We start from the raw sequence: 9,492 nt of genomic DNA, 5'->3' as shown, positions 1-9,492 counted from the left end.
ACCGACTGAGCCACCCAGGCGCCCCGAGGAGCACCTTCTATGCGTCAGACCCGTGCTGGATGCTGGCGTACAAAGATGAAGAAGGGCACAAGAGAGGTGAATAAACGCAATCATACAGGTGTCACCAGGTAAGTGTGGGGGGGGGGATGGCAGGGGAATGGGCGCTTCGAGGGCTTCTTAGATAAGAAGGCACAATCTGGGTTTTGTGAGATGGAAAGGAGTTCTTTAGGTAGAAACAGGAGTTGAAGTCGAGGCATAAAAACTTCCAGGCAGATGGTGAACAAGCGAAAAGGCACCAGGGACCGACACTTGGGGTCCTGGAGGAGGCAGCCCAGGCTGGAGCACGGAGCATGTGTGTGGGGCAGACAGCTGGAAGACAGGGTTAGAGGTAGGTAGAGGGAATCGATTCTAGAAGGGTTGCCTCGTGGGCCAGGAGAGCCACAGAGAGATGTTAAGCCGAGAAGTCGGATGATCGTGTCTGCATTTTCCAGATCCCTGGGGACAAAGTGGCAGATAGTTTAGGCAGCACGGTGAAGGGGTGTATGGGGGCGGAGTACGGGCCGGGGGAGGGGCATGGGACGGAGGCTACAGCAACAGCGTGGGCAAGCGATGGGGATGAACTAACACCAGCAGGTAACCGTCTATCAGGCTGGAACACTGGACAGGCCCTATGCAATATATTCACCATGTCAGTTAGATTCTCAATAGCCCTAAGAAGTACGTACTATTGTTATTCCTATTTCACAAAGAGGAAACTGAGGCTCACTGAAGTGAAATGGCTTGCTCAAGGCCACACGGTGAGCCAGTGGCAGCGCAGGCTTCAAACCCGGGTCCGTCTGATTCTGGGACCCTACCCCTAGCCATGGTGCCACGGCACCACTCCACCTCCCCATGAAGTGGCCCCCGGGGGAGCCCCTCTGGAGCTGGGGGGTGTGGAAAGGGGGTAGAGGGGCCATGACCTGGGCTTTGATTGCATGTGGAGCTTAAGATCAACGCTTAACCCTCAGGCGGCCAGTTTGGTTCCCAGGTAGTAGGTGATGTTGCCATCAACCTGGGTGAGGAGTCTGGGAGAAGAAATGGGTTTGGGGGAAGATGTCACTTTGTGACATTTGGCTGGTCATCCAGGAAGTACCCACGAGTGCTGAGGAGAAGGCCTTGGCCTGGCGATCTGGGACGTGGTGGTGAGGAGAGTGGCATTACTGAGAGACAGCCGCCCTACTGTTCTTCAAGCTGGTCTGGTGGATTTGCTGTCCTCGGCCCCTGTATCGGCAGGAAGGAGGGAAACGGGGTGACTCTGCCAACCCTGGGCTCTCACGAATCACTTCGCCCTTTCCCCGTTGCCCCCGGCCCAGAGCGTTTTGCTCCGTGGGTTGTAACCATTGCTGAGTCAGGAGTGAGAATGGCCAAGGGCCCACCCATCTGGGTCCTGATCCTGACGGCCCTGCACGGGTGATCTTGGACAAATCCCACGGTTCTCCCAGGGCATCGATACAAAAAAACGGTAAGGCTCCAAGGGCAAGAAGGACTCCTTTAATTCCCAAAGCCCATGACTGGGGAGTAAACCACAGCTGGAGCCTCAGGCAAGGGCATTTCTCTAGCCGGCGTCTGGGGTGTGGGAGGGCTCCCCAGGGTAGCTCCCCTCCCACTCCACCTTCCTAGCTGAGGACCCCAGTGCTGCAGGCACCCTGGAGCCTCCAAACATGTACTCCAGGATAGAAGGAGTTCTCTGGGCCCGTCTGGATTCACTCCTACAGGGAGGCCTGGAAAGGCCAAGCAGGCTGGGGCTCCCCGTGGAGCAGTGAGAGGCCCTGAGGCCCGTGCACACTTCTTAGCCCAGTGGCCGTGTAAGATAGGGATAAGACAGAGCCTGCTTCCCAGAGATCAGTTCAGGCTGCCTCCAGCTCTGATGCCTCCTGTGCCTGCCAGCCCCTCAGCAAGGGGAGTGGCCAGCCTGGTTCAGTTTCTTGCAGGCATATTTGTAAATAAGCAAAATTCTCCTGAGAAGACTCTCTCTTCCCCAAGAAGGGCTGGGTATTAGGGCCATGAGAGGAGGGGTTTCTCCACTGGGGAGTGAAGGGTTTTTTGGTGTTTTTTTTCATTCAACAATTATGGAAATAAAAACTAAGCCAGTGTTCCCATCCCAGCTCACCCCGCTCGCCAGCTTGGGTGTGCAGACTGTGGCTGGGGGCTCGGGGACCAGGAAGGAGTCAAGCTTCAGACCTTGGCTGGAGCATCTCAGGTGTGAGTGAGGTTGGGAGGGATGTCCTGAGCCTCTTCCTCTAAAAGGACTCTGATGCAGCTCAACCTGGGGGCGACAAAAAAAGGCTGAGAGAACGCACGGGCAGCTACTTGGATGTATGGGACAAGGATGGGAAACTGACCAAGCAGAGGACCAGGAATCTCAGGCCTTTGACACCCCCTGATATGGTACATCACTGGGCACCGAGACTGTGCCAGGCACGGTACTAGGTACTGGGGTTACAGGCATACGCAGGACATGATCCAAAGCGGTTTTGTTAGCAAGGGAGAGATCAGCGTTTGAAATCAAGGCTCTTACCTACAACCTAGCAGCTTCCTGGGGGAGGGGGACGGCACAGGGTTGGCATGACGCTTCACAAAAGGGGGGCTCATACATCCTCTCTCCCAGAGGGCTAATCTACGTAAAGGTGCATAATCTACGTACAGGACTTAGTACAGTACCTGGTATTAAGTTACAGCTCAGTAACTGGTAGCTATTATTAGCCGTTATTACAAGAAGCCACAGAATAAACATGGTCCATCTTCCTGGAGTGCCAATTTTGCTCAGTGATTAGGGAGGAAGGACATTCTTTTCATATTAAAACAAACACAGGCATAAGCTAGAGTAGAGGGCAAAACTCACTTGGATTTAAAAAAAAATTTTTAAGTTTATTTATTTACCTTGAGGGAGAGTGAATGAGAGAGTGCACAAGCAGGGGAGGGGCAGAGAGAGAGGGAGAGAGACCATCCCAAGCGGTTCTCTGTGCCGTCAGCCCAGAGCCCAATGCGGGGCTCGAACCCGGGAACCGTGAGATCGTGACCTGAGTCGCGAACAAGAGTCGGCCACTTAACCGACTGAGCCACCCAGGTGGCCCGTCACTTGGGTTTTTGACACCAAAGATATCGAGCTCATCGTTGCCCTGCCCTGTCAGTCTACCAGCTTGCTCCCTCCCCCGATCCCTTGATAGACATAGGAACTAGAAAAGCCCTTGGTCTTGGGAGTCAGGAAACCCGGGTTCCACCTTGGCTCTGCAGGTGACTGCGTTGTAACCCTAGGCACTGAATTCCTCGGGTCCTGTTTCCTCCTTGATAAAATGGGGTTAAGGACACCTATATCCAGGGCTGTGATAACAAGACGATGTATGTGAATGTGCCTGGCATGGTACCTGGTCAATAACAGATACTCAATAAGTGTTAGGCTATCAGGGGGTAAGGGGAAAGGGCTAAAGGGACATGGTAGGTGAGACAGAAGCCACTCACTGCTGTTAAGCCTGCCAGGTCTTTACGGGGGAGGGGGTGGGGAACGGAGTCTTTCCAGCAGGGATTCCAGATGGCCATTCATACACTGTGGTCTGCAATGGAAAGGCCAGGCTTTGTGAGTCCAGCTGTGCCCCTAAATTGTATTGTAGTTCCCCTTCAGCTCATTTGGCCACAGTTTTTTTTTTCCTCTATATCTTAGTATGCAGGTTTTCTAAGATTTGGGTCCATTGACAACGACCCCAACCCTAATATTACGTCAATATTCTCGAAGCACTTGGCTCAGGACACATTATGTACTCAGGCTGCCACATGTTCTTAGGGCTTTTCCACGCGTGTCGTTCTGTATCCTTGGCGGTCTGAAAACTGCTCGAGGAACAGGGATCCTGCCTTTGTAACAGAACCCAAGTACTGTAATATGGAACCATTTTACTGATCTGTCATTGATGGTCTTGCAGTAAAATGAGGAAAAAGTCATTTTGACTGGGAAAGGGTAGGGCCATATTCTGAGGATTCTTAATTTCCTTCTAAGAACCCATTTGGAATCTGTCCTCCGAGAATGTATCTAAATCTTTTTTTTTTTAAGTTTATTTATTTACAACTAAATAGAGAGAGAGAAAGAGAACCAGTGGGGGAGGGGCAGAGAGAGAGGGGTACAGAGGATCCGAAGTGGGCCCGGTGCTGACATCACAGAGCCCAATGCAGGGCTCGAACCCACAACCCATGAGATCGTGACCTGAGCTGAAGTCAGATGTTCAACCGACTGAGCCACTCAGGCGCCCCCGGATGTATCTAAATCTTCTGGAACTTACTTACAGGACACGTTAGTATAACTACTTTTTATATTTGATTTCTTTATTTTTAAAGTTTATTTTGAGAGAGAGAGAGAGAGAACTAGAATAGGGGAGTGGTAGAGAGAGGGAGGAGAATCCCAAGCAGGCTTTGCACTGTCAGCAAAGAGCCCCACGTGGGGCTCTAACTCACACACTGAGGGATCATGACCTGAGCTGAAACCAAGAGTCGGACGCTCAGCTGACTGAGCCACCCAGGCGTCCCACTACTTTTTATATTTTAAAATGGCAACATGGAGCAAACCATAAGTATAACAGTTCTACCTGGCTAGAATTTTAGTCTAGGAAGGGAGAGGTGAAATATTGTAGTAATGGTTGAGCTTTACTGACGGAAGTGTACGTCAGGCACTATTCTATTTCCTTCAATCCTCCCAACTGCCCGATGAGACACGTACTGCCGCCGTCACCCCTATTTTACTGATGAGAAAATTAAGGCGAAAAACAGTTTATCAGTTTACCTACCTGTGCAAGATTAGTAAGTGGCCGTGCCAAATACTGGAATCCATGGCTCCATCCCACTCCTAACTGCCTCACTGTCCTACCTCGTGCCTTGCTCCTCATGGAGCTTTGAGCTCCTCTTGACGGGTGTAAAGCCAAACCATAGGGGCTACTAACGCTTGATTATCTTTCTGATCTTTCTCTGGACCTCCTCCACCAACCCCTTGACCCATCCCTGAGGAGTCATGACCTTCCAAGCTTCGTGTGGAATTTCACCCTAGATACACTCTATACATATCTTTTATAGCCTTGCTTACAAGCTACCTTGGAGTTGCTTTTGTAGCTATTTAATATGTGTATGTTTTGTCTCTCCAACCAGATTGTAAACGCCTAGAGGACAGGGACGGTATCTAGCTCTTTCCCACCCCTCCCAGTGCGTAGGACTAGGGCTGGGGACGCCAAGGAGGCTCCTCAAATGTTGTTGACAGTCTCGGGACCATCCTCTCCGCCCCACCTCGGCCACTCCCCTTTTCCTCGTTGACCACTCCACTTCCTCCTCCGGGGTCCCCACCCAGTCCCGCTCCCATTACTTTCCCCCCCTCTGGCCCCGCCCCTCCCTCCGGGAAATCCACCCCCTCCCCCCCGCCCCGGGCAGCATCTCCAGCGTCCCCTAGCGACGAGGCAGGAGCTCCTAGCAACCGCATCTCGATTCCCAGACGACGGCGGCACGTAGGGCCACGTCAGCGCGCCGTGGCCCCGCCCCCGCGCCGGCTGGCCCCGCCTCCCCGTGCCGCGTTCGCCGCCGCCGCCGCCGCCGCTGCCGCCGCCGCCGCCGCCGCCGCCGCCGCCGCCCGAGACTCGCGCAGAGCAGTTATGGCGGATCCCGCAGCGCCCGCGCCCGCAGCTCCGGCTCCCGCCCAGGCCCCGGCCGCGGCCCCGGCCGCGGCGCCGACCCCGGACGCGGCCCCCGCCCCGGCCCCGGCGCCGGCGCCCGCCCCGGACTCGGCCTCAGGGCCGTCCTCGGACTCCGGCCCCGAAGCCGGCTCGCAGCGGCTGCTCTTCTCTCACGACCTGGTGTCGGGCCGTTACCGCGGCTCGGTGCACTTCGGGCTGGTGCGCCTCATCCACGGAGAGGACTCGGACTCGGAGGGCGAGGAGGAGGGCCGCGGGAGCTCGGGCTGCTCCGAGGCGGGGGGCGCGGGCCACGAGGAGGGCCGGGCCAGCCCGCTGCGCCGCGGCTACGTGCGCGTCCAGTGGTACCCGGAGGGCGTCAAGCAGCACGTGAAGGAGACCAAGGTGCGGCGGGCGGGCCGGGGGGCCGGGGGCCGGGGCCGACGCGGGGACGGGAGTTGCTGCAGGAGCCCTAGGCCGGGGAGGGGAGGCGCGCGAGGCGCTGGCCGGCGTGGTGCAACCGCAGTGGGCCGAGGTGGGAGGACAAGCCTCCGCGGAGGGGACGCTCCGGTGCAAAGTCATTGCACCAGCCCCGGGCCACCGGGCGCCGCGCTTCCACCCCCCCCCCCCGCCCCCTCCGCCCGCGAAGGGGCTTCCACGCCTGGCCGTGCTGTGGTGTCGGCCTCAAGATTATGTGGACCCACTACCGTGGGGGAACTTCTCAGACTCTGAGGCACGCTCGGCATGACACCAGTGCGGCGTTTTGCTGACCCCCAAGGAGCTACATACTGCATTGTGCATCCCGAAAGGAAGGCCGTGCCGGGTCCGTGCAGGGAAGGGTTGTGGGCGGTCCAAAACAAAGGTAGAGGTGAAAATCTCGGGCGACGGATAAGCCCGAGAAGTTCCCCAGATGACAGAATGCGTTATTATGGGTAAAGAAACCCCAACCCCTCTTTAAAAAACAAAAACAAAAACAAAACCCCCCCAAAAAACCCCAACCTTGTTGGCTCATTGTAATTGCTGCGGGGAACTTTGTGAGTAAAATCATTAACAATCAGAGCCGTGATATTAATAGTACGGGAAGGGGGGGATGTGACAGCTGCGACTGGAATTGATGACTCCCAAGTGCAGTTGGACTTCTTGAAAAAAATACTACAGAACCACGGATGGAAAAGAGCCACCCGTTCGGAAGCCCGAAGGGTTTCTCCTGACCTGAGGCTGGAGGCACACCTCAGACTCCCATACGGTATTGGGGTGAGGCTGGTGAATATCGCAGTCTTCACCAGCGAAGGGGTGTATCGTCTTAAACCCGAAACCTTGAACCCAGGTTGGCCTGGTGGCTTCCTGGGTCTTGTTTTCCTGAGTGTGAACTCCTATCGGCGATTCCCACCCAGGCACACACCCCTGTATCTTTCACCCCTTCTTCATCTCGTCCTCTTCCTCCCCTGCCAGAAAACGTTTCTAAGCAGGAATCAGGCCTGTGCTGTTGACAGGTGTGATTTCAAGGGAGGGCGCTTGAGAAGTTCATCTGGGTTTCTCACACGCTGGGAGACAAAGGCCACCCTACCAAGGGGGTCTGCGATAACAGCTCTGGCAGGGGAAAAGGCCCCTCTCCCAGGAAGAGCCTGAGAACCACTTCCCCGGGGCAGAAGTGACCCTTGGTACCAGCAGAGTCTTTCTGCTGGCCGGTGCGCATGCCTCCCCAAGACCCCGAAGTCCGCACGCACGCGGGTCCCCTGGCTTCCCCTCGGAGAAATGCCAATCAGGCAGTGGCCGCCCCGACTGAAAGAAAATGACAAGTTCGTGTGCAAAAACAAACAAACAAACAAACACAAAAGTATGTGGGAAATACTACTTTCTATAGCGGAATGCTCGTTACCAATTCCCATCGGTGTTGTTACGTCGGGAAGACGATTTTTTTTTTCGGTCTTTATGCCGTGTTTCTGCATTGTCTTACTAGCACATGGTTGCTAATGTCTTTCTGCGGGTTTTTGTTTTTGTTTTTTTTTTTTTTTGTCCTTTAAACAAAAAATGTTTTTCCCTGACCATCCTCTCCAGAGGTTTGTGACTTTCGGAAGGCAGCTCGTTTCACCGTGTCATGGCCTCCTGCCCCGGGACTCAGGCTGCCCGGCCAAGCTCACTACCGGGCCATGTTTATCAGTTGTCGGTTCCCGTTCATCTTGACTTTGGTGGTTAACTTTGTTTACGGTTATGTTCTGCCCGCCTCCTGCCACCATGTGTAATTATCTACAGAGTTGGACTTAAAGTACGTATTTAGGAATTAAGCAGAAAATAACCGTAAGGTAAGGCACCGGCTTGGATATGTCTTGAAGGTGGCCTCTGGTGATTTGTTTTGAATTTGTTGAAGTCCATCGCAGCTCCAGTGGTGGTGTTTTCTTTGCCACCGGAGCGTCTGTGGCTTCTGAGCTTAGGGGCCCGGGAACCTTAGGAAATGGTGGCACGTAGCATCCATTTGTGGATGGCAAGACCCAGGTTCTTTGAGAGTAGGTTTGTTGGGGTGGGGGGGGGGAGTTGTATACCCGATAAGTAGCTCTAGGGTCCCAGGAACCCTAGGCACAGATGACCCCGACTGGGGCGGTAGGGTGGGGCCTGGGACCTTGCACTTTTCGGAAGTGATTTAGGAAGAGTTTTGTTTTTTTCTCTTCTTCTCACTTCTCCTTGGAAATCCGTAGAGGTTGGAAAGGAAAGACTCTCAGACCAAGGCTGAACATTTAGGTTCTGCTGCCTACTCCATCCGATTTGGTTATGAGAGCTGAGAACCCACTTACTGATAGAATAACGTGGTTGACGGTGTGGAGAAACGTATTTCTTTTTAAAGCTGCCACCTCTTGGCATCTTTTAAAATAGTACCCTTTTAATGTGGAGCGTTCAGCAGGCTGTGGAGTATTTCTGTCGTTTTCGGGTTAATTTGTTGGGCAATGAGTAAAGGGGTAATATTAGTCTCTTGATGCAAGCTTGAAAGGAACAAATTCATGATGAGACATGAAGAGGCTGGCCGACAAGTTCTGCCCCCTCCTGGCCCCTTCAGTGAAAATTATCAACAGAAATCAAATAAGTAGCTCTTCCTTGGAAACTGCAGAATTTATGGTCCAGTTCCTGAGGCTCCCAGCAGCCAACGTTGAGCTTCTTTAGGACTTAAACACGACGTTTGTGCTCCTTTCTTCCCTCAATCTTCTGACCCCTCCAGCATGGTACTCCTTGAGACTTCCCCGTTTGGCCATGGGTCTCCTTTGTGACTGACCCCTTCCCCATCAGCGACCATCCTTGAGTAAACTTTTGGAATAAAGCCAAATGCCGCTAGTCTCTTTGCCTTCTCGAGCACTGGCTAGACCCGGCGGGTCTTTCTGGTCTCCAGCGGTTATGGTTGGACACAATGGCCCCTGTAAAGAAGAGAACAGACTGCTGTCTGTCAGTCCAAGTTTGGGGGCTTCCTGTTTAGGCTTTGGCTTTCCCATCTCTTGTGCGCTGTCCCTTGCTTTGAGTGACCGCAACGTTCAGAGTCTCTCCTGGTTTGAGATTTGATGTCTCAAAATTAAGCGGTCTCTGTGATCACGCTGCTTTCCGAAGGCCGTGTGTGTGTGTGTGTGTGTGTGTGTGTGTGTGTGTGTAGCATCCCTCATGACACATCCCTCAGGAACTGGCTTTTCGGTTTATTTTTGGCTTCTACTCAGGCCAGCATTTCCACTGGGAAAACTGTTTAGGTGTAGCATCATGGCATGTGAAGCTGGCTTTGCTTCACTCGTCCGGGTGCTGGACCCATTAAAAGTCATTGTTCTTAGTGATGTGATAGGAAGGA

The 9,492-nt window shown here is 53.9% G+C and overlaps 1 protein-coding gene and 1 long non-coding RNA gene across 5 annotated transcripts in view; one reads left to right on the top strand and one right to left on the bottom strand.

Moving 5' to 3' along the window:
* LOC122233430 lies at positions 1 to 5,937 on the bottom strand. 4 transcript variants are annotated; one of them, XR_006210975.1, is made up of 4 exons: positions 3,499 to 3,660; positions 2,150 to 2,305; positions 1,133 to 1,260; positions 1 to 495 (listed from the first exon to the last, which is right to left on the bottom strand). It is a non-coding gene; the product is annotated as an uncharacterized LOC122233430 (long non-coding RNA). The 4 variants fall into 4 exon arrangements; XR_006210974.1 differs by having other exon boundaries at positions 1,137 to 1,260; XR_006210973.1 differs by lacking the exon at positions 3,499 to 3,660 and adding an exon at positions 5,874 to 5,937 and having other exon boundaries at positions 1 to 1,260.
* Positions 5,658 to 9,492, top strand: part of UBE2O (ubiquitin conjugating enzyme E2 O) — a 57,999-nt gene continuing 54,164 nt past the window's right edge. The window contains exon 1 of the mRNA XM_042965560.1: positions 5,658 to 6,080. Within this exon, the coding sequence (XP_042821494.1) occupies positions 5,658 to 6,080 (423 nt within the window). The remainder of the gene's footprint in view (positions 6,081 to 9,492) is intronic.

Source organism: Panthera tigris, chromosome E1, assembly GCF_018350195.1.
Source record: "Panthera tigris isolate Pti1 chromosome E1, P.tigris_Pti1_mat1.1, whole genome shotgun sequence".
NCBI lineage: Eukaryota > Metazoa > Chordata > Mammalia > Carnivora > Felidae > Panthera > Panthera tigris.
The sequence above is the reverse complement of the archived record's forward strand: the minus strand, read 5'-3'. Positions and strand labels throughout refer to the sequence as shown.